This window comes from Anopheles cruzii, chromosome 3 (assembly GCF_943734635.1).
Source record: "Anopheles cruzii chromosome 3, idAnoCruzAS_RS32_06, whole genome shotgun sequence".
NCBI classification, from domain to species: Eukaryota; Metazoa; Arthropoda; class Insecta; order Diptera; family Culicidae; genus Anopheles; species Anopheles cruzii.
Window position 1 is genome coordinate 18,853,753 of NC_069145.1, and position 21,542 is coordinate 18,875,294.

General features: G+C 49.6%; 6 protein-coding genes across 6 annotated transcripts; 4 read left to right on the forward strand and 2 right to left on the reverse strand.

Moving 5' to 3' along the window:
• Window positions 1–203: 203 nt before the first annotated feature.
• LOC128272766 (DNA topoisomerase 3-beta) lies at window positions 204–3,400 on the forward strand. Its single transcript, XM_053010637.1, has 8 exons — window positions 204–294; window positions 378–1,125; window positions 1,195–1,323; window positions 1,386–1,457; window positions 1,517–2,111; window positions 2,175–2,829; window positions 2,903–3,027; window positions 3,105–3,400. The coding sequence occupies exons 1-8, from the start codon at window positions 204–206 to the stop codon at window positions 3,258–3,260; spliced, it is 2,571 nt and encodes an 856-aa protein (XP_052866597.1). The 3' UTR covers window positions 3,261–3,400.
• Window positions 3,401–8,285: 4,885 nt separating this feature from the next.
• Window positions 8,286–9,929, reverse strand: LOC128274465 (exopolyphosphatase PRUNE1). The gene is made up of 4 exons (XM_053012679.1): window positions 9,612–9,929; window positions 9,044–9,536; window positions 8,531–8,964; window positions 8,286–8,472 (listed from the first exon to the last, which is right to left on the reverse strand). Exons 1-4 carry the CDS (start codon window positions 9,654–9,656, stop codon window positions 8,311–8,313), a joined length of 1,134 nt encoding a protein of 377 aa, XP_052868639.1. The 5' UTR covers window positions 9,657–9,929; the 3' UTR covers window positions 8,286–8,310.
• A 93-nt stretch (window positions 9,930–10,022) lies between these two features.
• On the forward strand, window positions 10,023–12,724 carry LOC128274464 (serine/threonine-protein kinase Pink1, mitochondrial). Its single transcript, XM_053012678.1, has 6 exons — window positions 10,023–10,591; window positions 10,657–10,771; window positions 10,846–11,453; window positions 11,523–12,117; window positions 12,182–12,298; window positions 12,360–12,724. The coding sequence occupies exons 1-6, from the start codon at window positions 10,305–10,307 to the stop codon at window positions 12,645–12,647; spliced, it is 2,010 nt and encodes a 669-aa protein (XP_052868638.1). The 5' UTR covers window positions 10,023–10,304; the 3' UTR covers window positions 12,648–12,724.
• Window positions 12,699–13,464, reverse strand: LOC128269987 (uncharacterized). Its single transcript, XM_053007391.1, has 4 exons — window positions 13,431–13,464; window positions 13,048–13,373; window positions 12,912–12,975; window positions 12,699–12,854 (listed from the first exon to the last, which is right to left on the reverse strand). Exons 1-4 carry the CDS (start codon window positions 13,462–13,464, stop codon window positions 12,715–12,717), a joined length of 564 nt encoding a protein of 187 aa, XP_052863351.1. The 3' UTR covers window positions 12,699–12,714.
• Window positions 13,465–13,962: 498 nt separating this feature from the next.
• Window positions 13,963–19,560, forward strand: LOC128269711 (uncharacterized). The gene is made up of 9 exons (XM_053007102.1): window positions 13,963–14,072; window positions 14,214–14,418; window positions 14,486–15,605; window positions 15,665–16,662; window positions 16,727–18,387; window positions 18,461–18,575; window positions 18,659–18,906; window positions 18,987–19,086; window positions 19,164–19,560. The coding sequence occupies exons 1-9, from the start codon at window positions 13,963–13,965 to the stop codon at window positions 19,512–19,514; spliced, it is 4,908 nt and encodes a 1,635-aa protein (XP_052863062.1). The 3' UTR covers window positions 19,515–19,560.
• A 796-nt stretch (window positions 19,561–20,356) lies between these two features.
• Window positions 20,357–21,525, forward strand: LOC128269712 (pyridoxal phosphate phosphatase PHOSPHO2). The gene has a single exon (XM_053007103.1). The coding sequence runs from the start codon at window positions 20,622–20,624 to the stop codon at window positions 21,372–21,374; it is 753 nt and encodes a 250-aa protein (XP_052863063.1). The 5' UTR covers window positions 20,357–20,621; the 3' UTR covers window positions 21,375–21,525.
• Window positions 21,526–21,542: the final 17 nt, after the last annotated feature.

Genomic DNA, 21,542 nt, shown 5'->3' on the forward strand with positions numbered 1-21,542 from the left:
GTGCGTGAAGATAGCCTCCGCCGCACAGAGCCTTGTCTGTCAAACATTGCAAATGTCAGACGAAAAAAAGGGTGACGACCAAAACGCCGCCTGCTTCGGTATACATATTTATTGGCCAGGGAACAGGCCTTTTTAGCAGATTTAAGTCGCCAGTAGCCACTGTTCAAGTATTACAAAAGAGATTATTACAACAAACCATAACGATGAGGGTTGCACTAATGGTGGCGGAGAAGCCATCGCTCGCCGCGTCGCTTGCCGGTATCCTGAGCAATGGGAAGTGTTCGGTGCGGAAAGGTACGCGTTGGAGGGGGAGCTTCCCACCCGGTAGCATGCTACTGACCCGATAGTAACGATAACTTCTCGCACCTTTCCGGCAGGATCGAATAATGCATGCTCCGTGCACGAATGGGTAGGCCAGTTCCGCGGTGAAACGGTGCGCTTCAAGATGACCTCCGTGTGCGGGCACATCATGGGGTTAGAGTTCGTCGGCAAGTACAACTCGTGGGATCGCGTCGACCCGGTGGAGCTGTTCTCGTGCCCCACGGAGAAGAAGGAAGCGACACCCAACCTTCGAATGCCCTCTTTCCTGGGCCAGGAGGCGAAAGGATGTGAATATCTAATACTGTGGCTGGATTGTGACAAGGAAGGAGAAAACATTTGCTTCGAAGTGATGTCGGCCGTGTCCGGCTCGATACACAACGTAAACTCCAACCGAGTAACGTACAGGGCGAAGTTCTCCGCCATCACCGAGAAGGACATCAAGTACGCGATGGACAATCTAATACACCCGAACGAGAACGAAGCGAAATCGGTGGACGCACGGCAGGAGCTAGATTTGCGCATCGGCTGTGCGTTCACCCGCTTCCAGACCAAGTTCTTCCAGGGAAAGTATGCCGATCTGGACGCGTCGCTCATCTCGTACGGCCCCTGCCAAACACCGACGCTTGGGTTTTGCGTTCAACGCCACGATGAAATACAAACCTTCAAACCGGAAACGTTCTGGTACGTACAGGTAACGGTGGGCGAGAATCCGGAGGTGAAACTGGAATGGCACCGAGTTCGGGTGTTTGAGAAGGAGATTGCCTGCATTTATCTTAACAAAGTGAAGGAACACAAAGAAGCTCTGTAAGTCAAGCCAAGTTTGTTTTCGCGGTTCCCATGGTTTTGACGCCTTTCGTTTTTGCTCTTCTTTAGGGTTGAAGCGGTTACCTCAAAGGACCAGACCCGCCCGAGACCTCAGGCCCTGAACACCGTTGAGCTGATGCGTGCAGCAAGCTCGGGCTTAGGCATTGGTCCGCATATGGCAATGCAACTTGCGGAAAAGTAAATTTGTAAAAGGTATGACCCCTTTCAAGATTCGTTCTAACGTCCAATTTCATTGTCAGGCTCTACACCCGCGGATACATCAGTTACCCGCGAACGGAAACCACGCAATATCCAGCCAACTTTGATCTGAGGTAAGTGACAGCTCAGTTCAGTCGCCATGGTTCCCATAAATCGAATGTTTGCTCTTCAGTGGTGTCGTCCGGTTGCTGCAACCGTCGGCGGAATTCGGCGAGGAAGCAAAGGCAATTGGGCGCGATATGACCAACCCGAAGAAGGGTAACGATGCCGGTGACCATCCACCGATTACCCCGATGCGACTAGCCACACGCAACGAGCTGGACGGGGACAGCTGGCGGGTGTATGATTACATCTGTCGGCACTTCCTCGGCACCATCTCGCGTGATCTGAAGTATCGTTCGCACACGACCAAGTTCCGCATCGGAGGCGAACTGTTTACGGCCACCACCAGTGTGCTGCTCGATCCCGGATTCACCAAGGTGATGACTTGGCAGAGTTTCGCCAAAAACGAACTCGGCCACCAGTACACGGTGAACGAGAAGGTAAAGATCAGCGACATCCGGTTGGTTGAAAGCCAAACCGGACCGCCGGACTACCTGACCGAGTCGGAGCTGATCACGTTGATGGAAAAACACGGCATCGGGACGGACGCGTCGATTCCGGTGCACATAAACAATATCTGCCAGCGTAACTACGTGGCGATCGGTGGCGGTCGCACGCTAACGCCAACCAATCTCGGGATTGTGCTCGTGCACGGTTATCAGAAGGTAGGTTCGCGCGGCCAAATGCCAGGATGGGAGCAGGTTCTTCATTTTGCAATCATTCTACAGATCGATCCCGAGCTGGTCCTGCCAACGATGCGGTCCGCCGTGGAGCAGCAATTGAATCTCATCTCGCAAGGCTCCGCCGACTTTCGGCTCGTGCTGAAGCATGCGGTCGAGATATTTCGCCTCAAGTTTCTCTACTTCGTGCAGAACATTAGCAACATGGACATGCTGTTCGAAGCCACCTTTTCCTCGCTGTGTTCATCGGGCAAGTCGCTGTCGCGTTGCGGCAAATGTCGCCGGTACATGAAATACATACAGACGAAACCGCCCCGGTTACACTGCTCGACGTGCGACGAAACGTACACACTGCCACTGAAGGGTATTATACGCGTGTACCGCGAGCTCAAGTGTCCGCTCGATGACTTCGAGCTGGTCGCATGGACGAACGGGGCGAAGGGCAAGTCGTTCCCGCTCTGCCCGTACTGCTACAATCACCCACCGTTCAGGGATATGCCGAAAAGCTCGGGCTGCAACAGCTGCCTCCATCCGACCTGTGCTCACTCGCTCTCGACGCTCGGTGTTTCCAGCTGCTTCGAGTGCGATCGCGGCGTGCTGGTGCTGGACTGTACGATGGCACCGAAAACGTGGCGTTTGGTTTGCAATGTGTGCGACGTTATCATCAGCTGTTTCGAGGACGCCATGAAGGTGACGGTAGAAGGTAAGTACCGGCCGGCCGTAGAGTGCATCGTTGGACAACGCACCGGACCACTTTACGCTTTCTTTGTGTGTAGATTCCTGTGAAGAATGCGGTGCGCAACAGGTAACTGCCGTCTACAAGCAGGACAAGTCACCCTTCGCGGACGGGGTTACAGAGAAGAAGGGCTGCATTTTCTGTTTTGCCGATTTTGTACCCTTGGTAAGTGGCCACCGGGGGCACTCAGGCAAACGATTCCCTGTTGATAATTGCCGTTCCTCTTTTCTCTTACAATCTAGGTTGAAAAGCACAAAGCGGTGGAAATGCGACGCAACCAAGCCGGTGGCCGTGGTGGCCGGAGCCGTGGTTTCCGCGGCCGAGGAGGCAAAGGTGGACGTGGCCGCAACAAACCTCCCAAGGATAAGATGGCACAGCTGGCGGCCTATTTTGTGTAGTTTTTGTACTCCCTACTTTTTCATTTTGCAAACGGAGCGAATCAGGCGTCAACCGGCATCAAGCCCGGCCCAGCGCATTTCGCATTGAGTTAAGGCACACTCTATGGAATCGATTTGTGAACCCCCCGCAACCCAATAAAGCAGAACCGTTCGTTTCGAACTTCGAAATTTCGGCGCTAGGCTTCGATTTCTTTTCGCCCAGTATTAATCAGTTATCAATTACACACTAGAGACAACATGACACACACATCTTCCTGATAATGTTTACAACATTTGGTCGATAATTTAATAAACAGCTCTTATACATTACACATTTGTACGCATTGCCAGTAAGTGCGTAGGTTATTGAGGCGTCAGCGCGTCGCTTGCGTGTCACGAGTTTTAATCTTATGAGATGCGGCTTTCAATACTGTGTGTGCTTGCTGAGTGGCCCCGCAGAGTGCTGGTGTCGTAAAGTGAAATACTGTGCCGCGTTTAGCATTCTATCGCCGTCGACGTTCCGTTCGTTGCGGCCCACAAGCGTTCGACCACTGACGACAGCGTTGGCTTCGTTGCGCTACTCTTTGGAAGCCGATCGAGCGCCGCGGTGAAGAAATATGCCAGACCCGTCGCATCGATCATGTGTTGGTCGAGAATCGCTTCCGTATCGCGAAGGCTTAAGTACAGCCACCTGCCGTGGCGCACCGCGGGCAAACCGGAGGTCGCGAAATTGCGCACGACATCGGCGGACACCAAAACGGGCAAAGAAGTATCACAGACGACGCCACTCGGATGGCGCCGCTGCTGCGGCGGATGGTGATGAGTGACGGAATGCGAGCCACAGAGTATGAATTCTGCCGTCGGCAATGCACGTTCAATCGAGTCGAGCACAAAGCGGGTGTTGACAAAGAAACGATCGTCGACGAACAAGAAATAGCGCACATTCTCGATCATCCCGCGGCGCCGCATTACTCGGCGCATTTTTGTTGTCAGATTTTCTGCACGTTGACCGCCGCCGCCGCCACCAACGAGAACAAACTTCCGCACGACACCACGACACGAGTCGGGAGTGATTCGTGCCCAGGTTTTGCGGATTGTTTTACGCAGCAAAAGATTTCCTTTCGCCGATCGTATGATGATCGCCAACAGGGGGTCGGCAGGTGTTTGAGTGTAATCAACGGCAGGGCCCGTTTCGTTTCCAAGCTGGACTTCTCGCTGCCGCAGAGTGTGGAACTGTTCCAGCAGCGCATAGTTTTCACGATTGATGACATCTTCCAGCCGGTGCAGCAACTGCACCGTCGCTATTAGCATACACGACAGAGACGCGATCACTATTACCACGCAGCAAACGGTAAACTTTTCGAACCACCCCATACTGGATGCGACCCACCAACAACAGCAACGAAGAACTTGGGGCGCCGCAGACTCCAAAAGGTAGCTTCCGCCATTTATCTCCTTAACAAAGGGCGCGCGCGCAAACGGCCGCGGAAACCATCGATACGCGAGACTACGCGCAGCGCATATGGGACTCAACTAATTCTCGCGACGCGACGCGGCCAAGGCCAGCATCACAGCACACTCCTACGGTATGTTACCGGTATTTGTGAAACCGAACGCAAGCAAACACAGACGCGCACGAGAAGCCGCGGGCACCCGCGGCTTATCGCGTCTCTAACAACGTTAAACCACGCGCGCCAATTATCCAATCGTTGTTCGACGGGGGGAGGCTATTCGAAACCATCTTTCCGCTTCACGGGGTTTTCTGATCAAACTGGAACATGATCACGATGTACGTGGCTGACGCCGCAAGGGTCTATAAAGATATTGGAGACAACAGTGCGTACAAATAGATAAAGTTCTTTTGAAAAATGGAGGCGCTTGGTGCAGAATTTTGTACGGAGCATACATTACCGAACAGAACAGCCCGTAGTTTATGGCGTACAGTCCGTTGGCCGTAAATTCGAAAGGGTGCAGCTGGATACGAACGGCGAAGCGGTTCACCTGGTCCCAGAAAGACGTCCGATAGGAGGGCTTCAACAATGCGCGTTCTATATCGGCTACCTGCGGAATTAAAAGCGTTAGGACACAAATGTGGCATCTCGCCTGCAGTAACTTACACAGGAAGTCGCTACCGTTGACGCATGGCACAGCATGAACAGGAAAATGATCGCATGTAGGACATCGACAAGCGAGGCTAAAATGAAAGTGCCACGTGTTTCAAGAATTCCAGCTTTTTGAGCAACTGAAGAATACCCCTACCATACAGAGGCAGCGGACTCAGTGGGTATCGCAGCTGGAATGTGATGAGGACAAAAGAAAACACTACGATCGCTGCGGTTGACCAGCCGAAGAGGGAATTCATCATAATCAAACACTTTTGCAGCCTCCCGAACACGCTCTCCGTTCGTTGAAGCACAGCAGCGCAACGAGTTTCCTCGGGCTCGACATTTTGAACCGAGCCTCCTAACTCACAATCCGCACTAGCATCGCCAGTTAGTGAGGAAAGTTCATCCAGAATGGAACGCAGCTTCAAACCGATTAGTTGCATCAGATAGATTTGCAGATTTATGCGCACCAAAATGACCAGTGACGGTGCCAACAGACACAGGGCGATCCAGAAGGGCCGAACGGCAAGCACAACCATCAGCACGGTTCGGAAAATCCCTCGCAATAAACCGACTGCGTAAAGGGCGAACAGTGTGGCACGCTGCGCGCATCCTGCCCCGCGTGTTGGCACAACGCAAAACGTGGCCCCTATGGAGCAGTCTATTTCCGTTAGCTCCTGCAGCAACAATCGGATCCCTTTCGAGGATACCAAAGATTGAATGAGGATCACAAAGCAGGTGAGCAGTGTGCTGGTGCTGATGAACCAGCCAGCAAAGTCCTCCTCGATGTGCATCCGATAAATGGCAATCTGCAGAGTCAGTAGTAGCGAAATGAGTAGCAACTTGTAACACTCGTTGAACACCATTTTCCAGCCGACGGTGTCTCCGCTTGCAAAAATGGGCATTAAGCCGAACAATTTAAACAAACCGTGGTTGGCGGATTCCTCCATGGTTGACCAACAACGTTCTGTTCCTGCCGGTCGTTCGATTCTTGACCCATGCATGGTATGCATCTGACAAAGCTAACAGATTGATGTTCGGTTTTCTAGTATTCATAACCATCATAAAACGGCTTGGCTAATGTTCCCTAAAGAAAGGTTATTGCATAGTGCTAATGTCCTCGTTGAATGTTACTTTTGTTAATGAAAGCATTAATTTTGCAAGCCTATCATTACGATACGGGACACTCACGGTGCATTGCTTTTACCCGATTACTCCGTGCTAATTGTTAAAATCGAACTGAAGTAGAATGATAAGATAAGTCCCAACGGATGCCATAATCTGTTGGTGAAACGGATAGTCGATAGTCACGGAGCGATGCCAATACAGTTTTCTCTCGAAAGTCTTACCAAGTGGAAAAACCGAAGGTCGATCTGAAAGAAATTTAAAACTGTGAAGGCAATCGGTTGGTGGATTATTTGATGACCCAACTGTTCGATCTGCACGGAGGAACGTAAAAACAAGTCAATCAATTTTTTGTATTAATTTTGCTACCAATTTACGAGAAAAATTACCTCGTTTGTGTTATCGCTGAACAGCCCGAACGAGTCTGATTTTTCTAACAACGATTCAAATTTATGCAGGTTGTTAACTACTAACTGCATCTGCAATGTTGATGTTTCTAATCATACGATAAAGCTGATTTACAATTGTACCTTTACCTCTTTTAATACCATCTCGCCGGTGTATGTGCTGATCGAAAGGTACCCAAACGTGACCATAAGTAAAGTAACAGGTTCTAAAGTGGAAGGAACACTTAAAAATGTTACGTTTGCATCAAACGATGCGATAGGTTGAAAGAGGTATTACCCAAAAATTCGGTGAACGCAAGGTCGAGATTCAAATCCAAATGTTTTGAGCAAGTGTAAAACAGCTGAAAGCTTTTGGACGTAAGAATATAAAAGACCAACGCTGCTTGCAGAAAACGGTAATCATGCTAATGCTTCATCAATATTCACTATTCTACTAATCGGTTGCTCGTTGCTACTAACTTACCAAACAAGGACACATTAGTTAAGCCACATTCATCATTTAGGCAATTGGCTGCCCGGAAACACTCGCTGTGAATGATTGCCAGCGATTGCAGGTCCCTGATTCTCGAGCGGATATTGCGACGGTTAGCGATGTCAACTATTTTATTCAAATGGCTTCCTATGCATTTTATTCTGAATCTCAGCTGTTGACACAGCACCAAAAACAGGCCACACATCACAAAGATGGCAAACAGACCGTAAGCTTTGAAGGCGACTGTTACAGATTTTGCACTATCTTGCGTATGGAGATAGTGGGAAGCGAAATGCAGCAGCACAATAGAAACAGAGACCACCAACACTGCGGCACAGTTGGTAGCCAGAGTCTTCGAAGGATCACGGTGCATGTTTAACGTGTACATATGTCCATCGATATCAGCTAAACAGCGAAAAAAGGACACACGAGATCTGGTCATATATCTGCCAATGGCCGAAATGTGCATTGAGAAAAGGGTCGATGCAATACCGAGCAATAGCAACAGATCGATCACACTTAGCACCAAATCCTGGCTGTACAGAATCGCTCTAAGCTCAGTCACGCTGAACGCGAAAAACGTTAAACTACAACAACTGACCAGAATGGTTGCAATGAAGCGTCCGGGAAGATTCGAATGTGATCCATCGTTAGAAATTGGTCCGCCCAGCAAATCATGGACTAGAAACACAATTCGGTCTGCACTATACGACACCATGTTGAACTGATTAGTGATTGGAGAACCTCTTTACGCGTTGTGTTGAAGGCGATTGCCTTTTATAACAGTCGGGCTGTTGAAAAAAGCATCCAAATTTGCTAGATAGGACGTAATCAATCTTTGAACCTTGCCTTAATGGTGCATCATGAATCACTTCGAACGTTTCGGGATAAGTAAGACTATACAAGCATAGATTCTATTGGGCTTCGATCTGAATTATTTGTATACGTTTATTCTAATTTCACTACAAACTGCTCAGGACATGTTTCACAATCGGAATCAATTGCTTTCGAGACGCCTTCAAATTGTGTTGCTGGAAAAATATGGCTCCATCAGCCACATTTTCTGTCTCTATTTTCTCTAAACCAAAACTTGTCGATTTGTCCCCTAGCAGAGCTGCAACAATCTGTGGAAATATAAATGCGTAAGTAAAGTGGAAAAATAAACAATCACGGCACGCCTACCTTTTCCGCCAACCGCTTGTCGTCGATGGGAACCACTCCAATGTCACGACGGACGCTGCCATCGGGCAGAACCTTTAGCCCGAGCAGCAGCACCACGTTACTTTTTGTAGTGCTAGCAAATCGGGATAGGTGTTCCTTGCATCCGCTCAGTCGCAGATACTCTTGCACGGACGTAGGAAAACCAGGTAAGGTGACCACCCGATTGTTTTCGGACAAAATTTTCAAATCCTTCAACAGAAGCTGATACGCGTTCAGCTCCGAGACATCACTTCTGGCTGCAACGAGGGATTTAAACAACGATTTTCTGTGGGAGTCCCGGTTCTCCGGAGTGGTGGAATGCGTTTCCGCTTCGATGGACTCTGCAATTTCATAGTCGAGTGGCTTCGCTTTATCTGCTTCTTTTGAAAAGTTTACAGTATCTAACACGATGGCACCTGTAGGAGACAATTGAAAATCACGATTGTCGTTGAGGGAATGGTTTTATCGGTTGGGGCATAAAAACAGTATCCCTACCATACAAGAGCTCCAATGCATCCTCATAGCCCTCAGTTAGCTGCTTCTCTGTTGCGCTCTTCAAAATTTCCCTTCCGACGAGTGTAGCGCAAGAACCCACCAAGTCGATCGTTCGAAATGCTTGCGGATTAATCCGCTCCACCCCGGCGTCAACGGGACGGTGATCGATGATACCGATTACCGGTTGTCCGAGTTTGGTCAGATGGTGGTCAACCAAAATGAGATCCGTGTTTGTTTCGTCTTCCCACTTGATCTCATCGCTGCAGGTCAAGTTGTTTAAGGAAATGCCCCTCTGCTTGAGAAAGTACGTTACTTCCGTTTTCAACGGCAATTCGCTGCGAAGCACATTCAGCACCGGGAACATTACAGTATCCTTTGTGTGCCACGGTTCTACTAGCGTTGGCCGTTGGTGCAAGTGAAACGCTAGCGCCAGCGCGCTTACAGCCGAATCCAAATCACAGCTTTCGTTGCCGATGATGGCTATTTTGTGGGTCTACGGTAAGAAAAGGAAACAATGTAGGTGAACCTTTCGAAATATTTGCTCCAATAGTCAATTATTGTCCCTCACCGCACTTTGGAGCAACCCTTTACATTGTTGTAAATATTTATTCATTGTGTCCTCGGTTCCGGCACGGATAATTGGGTTTGATCCGGAATAAATGCAACGCTAATGCGATTTAGTTTGTTTACCATTGCCAGCTGATTGATGTGGTTCAGTCAAAATGAAATGCGACTCATGAACAGAAGGTGATAAACCAAAAAATATTGGGAAATATTTACGAAAATTATAATTTGCCGCTGAACGATTAAATGCGAAAAATATTAATCGTAAAATCGTCATTAATTGCGTTTTAAATATATCGCGACATTAAAGTGAACACAAATCGACCACACGAACAAAAAAAGGCAAAGGCGATGTCACCAATTTGACAACTGTGCTTACGAAAAGCTGTCTGTGTTTGTGTTTTGGTTGGTACAGAAAAATTTTCGTCGTAAATAATCGTCTCAAGTGTTTTGGTGGACTTTGTGCAGGAAATTCTACCAGAAACGTGAAGATTATCTGTTCTCCAATAGAGGCCAGTTAGTATCGATCTGGTGTTCACCGAATTCAACAAATAGACACAAAGAAAAGTTAATAAAAAAGATAAATCGTCGATAAGTCGCCATTAGGTCGCGAGCGACGACAACGTGTCGATGTGTTAGGTTATTTTCTTCGCACACACGCTCATTTCTGGTGCAAACCGAGGCAGGATAGTGAAAAATGTCCTTTCGCCTGCTTACCACACGGCTGTACAAACATGGTCGCCTGCTGGTGCAGAGCTATCTCAAGCGGGATATTCACATCAGCAACGTTTGGACGAGTCCGACCGACGGCGTAAAAGTGAACAACATAAACGAAGCATTAAAGCATGATCTACGGATCAACGAGTTCCGGAGCAACAGCTTTCTGCGATTCGGTAATCACGCCCGGCGGTTGTTTATCGATAATGTGCTAAATCGGGTCACCAATCCGTACTCGGTCGATTTGCGCTTGCAGGCCACAAAAAAGTATGTGCACGATATCTGCCCGATGGACCCATTATCAGCCGATTAATTTCTATTGCTTTCGACAGGCTTTTTTACGGTGACTCGACGCCCTTCTTTGCGCTTGTAGGCGTCAGCTTGGCTTCCGGCGATGGAGTTCTTACCAAGAACGATGAACTGGAAGGTGTCTGCTGGGAGATTAGAGTACGAATGCACCCTGCATACTTTTTCATTGTATTTTATTGGTCTAATTTCTGCCTACACGATCTGTTTTGCAGCGTGCCATGTCGAAGTTCCAGCAGAAGGTGGGTGAGAAAGATATCGAGTCCCGCTTGGATGAAGAGTTCGGTATCGACAACCTAAACATAGGCCCACCGATCGCAAAAGGATGTTCCGCCGTTGTTTATGCCGCTTCCTTGAAGGAACCTTCCGTAAGTGAGGTCCACAATGGCCAAGGGAAACTGTTTTCGTCTTCCCCGGACCTTCATGCACACCTGAGACAACCGTACGAAGCTTCGGTAAGCGAAGAGTTCCCCGAAAAACCATTGCTGCTTCCGGATCGTAACCCTGCGGTGGCGCTTCAGCAAATGGTAAACGAAGGCATGTTCCCAACAAAACCGCCTCCCACCAAGGGACGAAAGGTTCGTTTCAATAGTGAAACTCGAACAAGAACTGTATCGGAGAACGTTGCCGAAAGTCACGATACATCGGCTAGCTTTGTTCGCGACACCGCAGAAACGGAGTGTGACATTGCCGAGTACCCTTTCGCTCTGAAAATGATGTTCAACTACGACATCCAAAGCAACGCCATGGCCATCATTAAGGCAATGTACCGCGAAACGGTTCCGGCAAAGAGAAGAACGGTGGAAACGGCCTGGGAACAAAGGTAACGCGTTGGAAACGCATTCAGCGAAAGAGTGGAATTATATTCGGGGAACCATGTTGTTCGTTTCAGCCTGCTCGAGAAAACCAACTTTCTGCCACCACACCCGAATGTGGTGGAAATGTATGGCGTTTTCTGTGACCAGGTTCCGGATTTGTCCATGTCTACCACACTGTACCCAATGGCGTTGCCCCAGCGTCTGAATCCCCAAGGATACGGACGGAATATGAGTCTCTTTCTGCTGATGAAACGATACGAGGGGAACCTGAAAGAGTATCTTGAACAGCACAGCGATATGGATATGCGGACGCGAATTCTTCTCTTCGCACAGCTACTGGAAGCGGTGGCCCACTTGAATCGGCACGGTGTCGCCCATCGCGACCTGAAATTCGACAACATCCTGATCGAAGTGCGACCCAACATGCCTCCTACATTAGTGCTGTCCGATTTTGGATGCTGCATTGCAGATAAACAGCACGGGCTGCGCATTCCCTATACGTCGGACGAAATTGACAAAGGCGGGAATGCGGCACTGATGGCACCGGAAATTATCACTCAAACAGCGGGCACGTTCGCCTTGCTTAACTACAGCAAAGCGGATCTGTGGGCCTGTGGAACGATTGCTTACGAAATTTTTGGACACAGCAACCCATTTTACACTGGAGAGGTCAGCAAGCGGGCAGCCCCAGGCATAGGAATGTTTTTCACAACGTTTCTTTCTTCTTTCACAGCAATCGGCACTTAGAAACAGCACATACACTGATGATATGCTGCCGGAACTGAACCCGAGCGTGCCCAAGTTAATCCAGCACCTAGTAAAGAATATCCTTCAGAAGAACCCGAAAAAGGTAGGTGAACACCCACCTCGATGCTCTATGATCATTAACCGATTCCAATTCGCTACTCTAGCGCCTGAGCCCTGATATTGCGGCGAATGTTGTGCAGTTGTTCCTGTGGTCGCCCTCCGCATGGCTGCGTGGCGGCTGCTCACCGTCCAGCAACGAGATCCTGCAGTGGTTACTCAGTCTCACAACGAAAATCTTGTGCGAAGGTCCGTTGCGCATCACACCGGATGATACGATGGGCCGAAGGACGTACACGGAGTACTTACTGATTGGCAGCTTCTTAGCACGTGCCCGCCTCGAGCGCATCAGGCGTGCCATCGATTGGACACACACTGTTATCGACAGTTCGTAAATTATGTGATATTGTTTCTGTAATCGGAACGAGCTATAGTGCGGGTTGAAATAAACATTATTTATTTTTACATTGGAGCCGTAGACATATTGTTGGTAACTACGTGCTTTTTACGCAAAACTGTTAAAAATCCAATCAAATCATTTGTTTCCCGAAAATGTGACCGAATCGTTTCGATGTTGTCCAGCGGTGGGTGCAAATCAGTTACTGAAAGAATTGGGTGGTTCTAATAATGTTCTATGTAAATTTCTAAGAAATGCCTACATTCAATTCCGGTATTGTTGTACGCAAAGGATGCTCTCGTTCCTCGTTCGTCCTTGAAATGTATCTAGAATTAGGAAAGCGATTCAGCGAAGGTTTTGTATGTATGTAAAAACATTGTGTCATGAGCCACACTTACTTCAAACTCCTTACAATCAGCAACGCAAACTATCGTTATTCCAAGAATTCTCTGAAGTTCTGTTAACAGTGGTGTTTTTGTGCTAGGTTTGCGCGATTCAACCAGGCTCACATTTTCCGAATCATTTTCAACCGAATGTGCATTTTGCTGGCCAAAGATGATTTGTTTTGCATTCAAATCTTCTTCCCTTAAAGCGGCATCTCGGAGCTTTGCCAACACAACGTTCAGTTCGTTTGAAAGGACATTTCTTCTGGTTTCTTCCTCAGAAACAGTGTCTTTAATTGCTAGTACTTTCAGCAAGAAATCTTCCAAAAAAACTTTCAAATCTAGAATAATAAAAGTTGTGAAAACATGCACAAAACAAAGGATTGTCCTGGGCGCACCTGAAACCGAACTAGATTGTAAATATTCATCCATGATCGTGCGACGAACATGTATGTGTGTTGTCGGCAAACAATAGAAACACAAGTACACTAAAACAACAACAACTTAGTGAAATTGTATCTTTTCCAACACAAAACCGTTTGATAAACAAACTCGGTCACTGTTTCGACGCCAAATTAAATCTGCTGTCAAATTCGAACTATCCGCGTTCTGCTGACAACCAGCATGTGCTGAATGCTTCGCAATAAACAAAACCAAGTAATTTTAATAACATTTGCAGTATTAACTTTGATTGAGTACATTAGCTTTGCAGCGAATAAATAAATTGTGCATTTTATAAATTTATTTTGTGATTCCAGGATCTAGAACTGAGAGTGTGGTAAACATTTAGCCACCCATTTCACCACAGCTTACCACTATTCACCTTGTGTTGCCAGCGTTTGAAACCAACCGTCAAAAACGATAATCACGAAAGAAGCAGCACAGAAGAGACGCAAGTTTACCAGCAAACTCGGCCGTCCAATATTTGCAATGGATTTGGAGGATAAAAAGGAAAACATTCAACCTCTTCGCGGGGGAAGAAATATTGAGCAGTTGGAGTACGCATTCCTAACGCCCGAACGATGGGAAGAGGATCGAAAGTAAGTTTGGAATGTATTCCCAATGTGACTTGTGTCGGCATCTGCGAGACGGCAAACATTCAAGATGGAGATTTCGGCTTCCTTCGAATAGTGTTTGTACGTATAATCGTTTACATTGTTCCCTTCCGTTCCCACTTAAAGGTTGCGCGAGGAGGCGATTGAAAAGGATGGTGGCGATGATCCGCTTGCAGCCTGGTTCGATTATGTTTACTGGATGGAACAAACCAATCCGAGCAGCGCGAAACCGGCAGTACTGAACGATGCAATCCGTCGGTGTGTGCAAACGTTCGAAAACGATGCACGCTACGCACAAGACCGGCGGTTTATCAAGCTGTGCATCAAATATGTAAGAATCGCTCAGAGTGCGGTGCGAAAAAGTGATGAATCAAAATGTTCCGTTGTGTTCCCCCCAGATTGACACACAGTCCGCCCCGGTAGAGCTGTACAACGAGCTTTACAATCGCGGCGTCGGAACGCTCTGCTCGGATCTGTACATTGCCTGGGCCTACTATTATGATGCCGTGGATAATTTTGCCAAAACTGAGGAAATCTTCCAGAAGGGTATCGCAGCTGGCGCTGAACCAAAGGCCGAGCTGGAGCAAGCCCACACTGCCTTTGGGTTTTCCATGTCCCAAAGGTTCCTGCACAAGGACGAGTACAGCAAGCTCAAGTTCAAAACATCACTCGAAGACCGCCGCAATGCACTTACGTCCCTAAAATCGGTGCGCAAAAAGCACGTCGGTAGTGTGCGTACCGGGCTGGCCGTGAAAAGTTACCAACCGGGCGTTGTGAATCAAGAAAATGTTGCCACAAACAGCATCTGCCGAAACGCTCCCGGTGGCGGCGCAATCGTGTACACGGGCGAGCCAGACGGTGGTGGCATTGTGGCCGCATCCATCGTGCATCCCTTTTCTAGCGTTCACAACGAAGCGGAAAACATTGTCGAAGCGGCTCGGTTGGCCAAATCGGGCACAAACAAGAAACCGGTTTTATTTGGCAAACATCAGTCCCCTTGTTTCGATATACCGATGGACGAGGACATTTTCGAACCGATTCCGTTGCTGGTGGATAACTACGGTCGGGGGTTGAATTTGTCCGCGAAGTTTCACCGCCGCAATATGCCGCAAACGCCGTTCGAGCTAAGCGTGTGCGTCGGAGACAAAATGGAAAGGGCCATTCCAATGTACGACAAAATCAGGCTGTATTGTCGGGCCAAGCGAAATGAGGAATATTCGCCCGAGGAATTGCGTGCCTATCGGTACTTCCTTCGCAAAGCAATCGACAACAAGTTCGTAGACACGATGAGCCGCGTTTGGGGTCGTGGAGCTGAGCTCGGGATTCGCTTGCATCCGCTGCACTTACGTAACAACAACGTACCCAATGCCATCGCCACGGCACCGATTCTCAATCCCGCCATCGAGGAATGCGATCCCAATATGAAAACAAGAACTCGCGAAATGTACGCCAACCGTAAGGAGGAAAAGTCAATCGAGGAACTGTTGGTTTCGAAATGGACGGAGGGTAGAATTAATAGTAAGTAACCCGTTTCGAAGAGGAGTTGGTTCCGATTCAAACTGTGTTTTGTTTTTCAGAAGGTGTCGACCGACGTTATCACGACGACGTGTGTCCGGTTGATATGGATGAGACGCACGTGGAATCGAAACGGATTTCAATGGGCATTGCTCGGTACAGTATGGCTCCAGCACCGGTCGATGAGCAGCAACAGAGGTTGCGCCAACGGCGATCGGTCTTCCCGACCGAACGTCCCGCAGCGGAGTGCATATTGGAGGAGACGGAAGACGAGATAAGCAGCCGAAGCGTAAAACATTCGAACCGAATGGCTGTTCCGCCCGTCGAAGGTGATCGACCACCGGCCACGCCCTATCGACCGGCGTCACGGAAGCGCATCTCAAACGAAAGACTTCAGCAGGAAGTTAGCAAAAAGGCAGACTGCAAACCAACACCGGCCAAACATTTAATTCCCCACGAAAGCCAGCTGCCAACGGGGGCTGCCAAAGAAGCCCCCTCGTCATTAGCCGTTCCGCCAAAGTTTAACATTTTTTCCGAAGAGTCTGACGAAGAGGCAGGCAAACCCGAAGATATTGGTACCACTTCGAAGGCCACCGAACAACCGTACTATCCGAACGAAACCTGCTCCACACAGATGTTCAACTTTTTCGTAAAAAACAGAAGCACTCCGCTTGGCCCAGCGCTCCGCATACAACCGTTGACGGCCAATATCGAAGGAGCAGGAGGTACTGCAAAACGCATGGTTGTGTTCGAGGATGACGAATTACTGAACGGTGTGGCGGAAATGCCGAAGGAGTGCCCAATTAGCCCACTGAACTCGGCCGAAATGGTACCCGAGCCGCCAAATGTTCTGCCGCCGGCGGAGATTGTCGTAAACGATGAAAATGTGCCTCCCGTGGTAGAGAGCTCAACGCCACCGTCCACTTCAACGCCTGGTTCGTCTACTTGCAATAGCACCCAGAGCCACAAGCAGTTGTCGACCATTATGGAGCGTACGGAAACAAGCACCCATTCGTCCACTGCCGTTGGAGCGGTAACGAAATCATCCGGCGAAGCGCAGGTTAGTGAAGAAAATTGTATAACTTTCATCTTTTATTAACAAATTTTGTGCCATCTATTGACAGACACTTTCTCCGGAACCGCAAGTTTCGGGAGCAACGTCAAACCTGCAATCTTCCATGAAACCGGCGGACTCGCAAACGGTTACAAATGATGGCGTCTTTAAAGTGCCGCCACCGAGTGATGGCGGCATTTTTTGCATCCACCTCGACAGTACAGAGACGATGGCCAATATTCCGCTGGTGGTGAAACGCGATCTGCCAACGGCCAACGAGAGTCCCAACAATCCGTCACCAGAAGCCGAGAAGGAAAATCAAGTGATCTTGCGATCGGCATCCGCTGCGGCAACACCATTCGCGGCACAACCGCTGGCATCGCTGGCCACAACACCCTGTGCTGGGCCCGGTCGCCTGGGAGGGGTTTTCAATCTGCTCGATGATCCAACGTTTACCGACTGCCAACCGGTGATCGTTGCGCAGCGTAATATTTCTCAGCTAGCGCAGCGCGACATGGACGTCAACTCGATCGCCTCCTTCCGACTGGCCACCGAAAGAACGAACACCATACCGCTGCAGCTGGTGAAACCGCTCTGTACCGTTCCGGAGCTGGCCGCTAGTACGCTTTCCACGCACAGCAGCACCACCACCACCAATACGGTCACTCCTTCTACGATTCAGAAGCCACCGAACTCTGATAACTCCTTTCTGGATTTGCTCGAGACAACGTTCTCCCCGAAGGCAAGCGCCGCCGGCCTTGGAGTGGCTTCCGGTGAGCCTAAAGCGCAACGAAGTTCGTTCAATTTGAGCGATCTCATGAAAACTCCGCAACCGAAGGCGGGGGGCACCCGAACGGAAAACGTCGTGCCGGGAAGTGTGCCGTCTCCCGGGAACGCGTTACCGTGTCCCGACATGGGGCCGATAAAGGTGGAAAAATCGCTCCAGCTGGATGCCAGTATGGAGCTGCCCAAGTTTACCATCAGTGTACCGACCAAGGAGCCCCCGCGGATGCAACTATCTCCGGTGATCAAGATTGAGTTGGACGATTTTCCTTCCCCGCTGCCCCAATCGGGTTCATTGGGGGCACCTACTGCGCAGGGAAAGCATGGTTCGCTCGAAGACCTCAACACGGCGGTCTTTTCGATGAACATCAATCGGGCCGCAATGAACTCCACCGTCATCCGGGAGGGCGGCTTTCGAACACCTTCCCCGAAGCAACACACATTCGCGGAGCCAGTGGCACCACGGCCGCCTCTTCCGCTGAAGATTACGAACGTCCGGGGTGGCGTTAGCGGTCACGCTAGTTTACTTATGCCGCCCGGTCCGCATTTGGAGCCGGAACTCGATGTCGCGGATGCCGAAGTTTCCATTTACCAACCGCGACCCGTCGTCTCACAGGAGGCCGAAAGCTGGGAGGAAGTCGATGAGCATTCTAGCAGGGACTCGGAGAGCAACGGTTACCGGTACAAAACGATCGACTTGGATAGCACCCAGATGCAGATCAATGCTTACGTCGAAGCACAGGATTTCGATCCGTTCGACCGGCAGCTGCAGGAAGCGTTTCTGGATCAGCTAGATTTTATGAGCTATCTTGCCACCAGCGTCCCCATGTGCAAGATGGTGAACAAGGTGCAGCCGCTCAAAAAAGCGGCCCACGTGGAGGTGCCGGATGGCAATATCTTTGAGGTGCAACGCAAGATCGGCCAAGGCACGTACGGTGCCATTTACTGGTAACTAAACCAATCTTTAATCCTTTAGTGCTCTCGAGCATGGATTTATTTTTTTGAAAATTTTACAAAACAGTGCCAATCACGTAGCGACCGGGAAACAGTTCGCACTGAAGCAGGAACGTCCGGCGAACCTTTGGGAGTACTACATCTGCCTGGAGCTGCGAAGCCGCATCACAAATTGTGACATTGTAAGCGATTGGTTAGCGTTATCGATGGGGTCACTGTGTTGGGGGTTCTAATTTTCATTTTTATCAATACTTTCCTTCCTCAGCTGCCAGGCTTTCTGCCGATCGATTATGCGATCATCGGTAACAATGCGAGCATATTCATATCTCCGTTTTCGCGTTACGGCAACATTCTGGACGTGTGCAACGCGGTCCACAGTGCGACCAGCCGCAATATGGATGAGTTTATCGCTATGATCATTTCGTCGCAAATCCTATCCATCGTCGACCACCTTCATAGCTGCCAGATCATCCACGCCGATATCAAGCCGGATAACTTTCTGCTGATGGCACCGTAAAGTGTTGTTGCTTCGTTCGAAAGGTGCTTGTTGTTCAGTTTTGTAATTCCATGATTTTGGATTTTCCATTTCACAGAATTGACCTCGGTTCGGCTGTACCGTGTGTGCAGCTGATCGATTTTGGGGTCAGCATCGATATGAAAGCCTTCAAGAATGATCGAATCAAATTTACCAAGGTAAGCCTTCGAACTCTTCGCATCCTCGTCGTCAAGAGCAATGGCCACTTACAATTGCCACAATATCTCGCCCAAAGGTTGTCCACACCGAGGGGTTCACGTGCATCGAGATGCTGGAGCGAAAGCCATGGACCTATCAACCGGATCTGTACGGTGTGGCTGGAACGGCACACGTGATGCTATTCGGGAAGTACATGCAGGTGGAGAAGAACATTGTCAACTGGAACATCAAGAGTGTCATGCCGCGCTACTTCAAGAAGGCGGTTTGGGAGAACTTTTTCAGCGCTCTGCTAAATATACGCGACTGTGACCATTTGCCGAACCTGCAGCAACTACGCACCGCGTTCCTGAAGGAAGTAGCACAGAACGAGCGGTACATACGCGGAAAGGTGTCCGAGTTCAACAATGTACTAGCTTCGTCCAAGTAATAAGTAGCGCAAGAGGAAAACAATTTAAATCGGAGCGATACACAACTAGTGTTTTCGCAGTTTATCGATTATACGTTAGGCGCAGGGAAAAAATCCCCTAAGGCGGATTGGGATTTTTAACAGGATATAGATAAGTAAAATACATCAAAATATTAAGAAATTGCATTGGTGAATTTAGCTGAGTTTCATCGACGGCTACTTGGACTTTACGGCTGTAAGTGTTTATTCCAGTTGCCGGTGGTGAGTGGTGGCCACAAATATGTTTCGTTAGTCCGCACTTGTAACTATGCGTGCCACTGTAGATCGGATGTCACGGGCCGAATATCACAACAAAACATCATCACCAGCGGATCTGCACTCGCCTGCATCTTCTGGCGGCACGCCGGCACCGCCCGCTCGGCCACTCGGTTGCTTCGACCCTCTTTCGCCGTTTGGTACACCGCAACGCTTTAATATACTACGACGCCACCAGAGCAGGAGGTAAGAACGTCGCAACACCGCCCCGGGCTCGCGGCCTCGAAACTCATTTTAGCGTGGCTAGAGCAGAGTAAAAACGAAAACGAAAACAAATCGCAAATTTACCGTGACGACGCTCCTCGAAGGCGCTCCGTCCCTGTGTGACGCGGGTGTGGGGGCGCGATGCTCGCGTTTGTTGTTTGTTTTTTTTGCAAGTCCCGCCTGCCGTTGATGAGCAGAATCAACCGTATCCATCATCCCGCGCTTGCCACCATCCGCACCCGATTCACCGTCGGTTTTGATAATGAACTTTCTCATCCAAAATAGAACACACATCGCAAGCGACACGACCGTTACGGGGGTTCGGTTTCGAGTAGAACAACACCGGGCGGGTTCGTCTGAAAAGCGACCCAAAAAGGATGAACCAACGACTGGTTCGACGATTCGCATGATTCTTTCGCACGACGGAGAACCGTAAAGTTCAGTGTGCTGCGCTGGGAGGGCGCGAGAACTAAATCAGGAACGTGATCAGTGTTTCCCTACTGTCCCCGTGTATCCACGTTTCCTCCGTGCAGCAGTTACGCCTCATCGGGAACGACAAAACCACCGCGGGACCACGTTTTGGCGAAAACGGCGCCGTCGCCACTCGGAATGTTCTCCCGGACGGGCCAGCTCCTTAAGCGGCTGGCCGTTTTGGACTTTGACCACACGGTGTGCGAGCATAACACGGACGTTGTGGTGCGAGACCTGCTCGGCCCCGATGGTATCCCGCCGGAGGTGCGCAGTATTTTGCGCTCGTGTGGCTGGATTCCGTACATGCAGCGCGTCTTTCGGTTGCTCCACCAGGCCGGCTTCAAACCGATGGACATTGCGTCGGCGATCCGCGGCATCCCGGAAGTGCCGGGCATGAAGGCGTGCATTGCCAATCTCGTGCGGCACGGCTTTCACGTGATCATCATCAGTGACTCGAACTCGGAGTTTATTCGCCTGTGGAACGATTACAATGACATTGGACGCCACGTGCACAGTGTGTTCACCAATCCGGCCAAGTTCGACGGCAGCGGACTGCTCGAGCTGCGGCCCTATCACTACCAGACGGAGTGTGCGCTCAGCTCGAAGAACCTGTGCAAGGGCAAAATCCTGGCCGACTTCATGCGCCGCCAGCACGACGAACACCACGTGGAGTACGAGAAGATCTTTTACGCGGGCGACGGCAAAAATGATGTCTGTCCCATGCTGCGGCTCGCCAGTAACGGTTACGCGTGCGCCCGGCGCGGCTACGCATGTCACGATGCACTGCAGAGTGCGATCGGCAACCTCGGCTACGAGTACCCTGCCAAAGTGCTGCAATGGAGCGATGGCCACGAACTAAATAACCTCATATGGACTGAACTTCAGGACTGATTTTTAGGTGTAAAACTGTTTTGTTTTTCGATCTTTGTATGCGATGCACGTGCCTATTGCATTTGCAGTGCACCAACGAGGCGACGACCGGTGCGCTTTGTGCCGCTTTTTCTGGATGTAATAAATTTAAGTCTGTTTTTAATAAAGTCGATTAGCTTGCGTAAATCA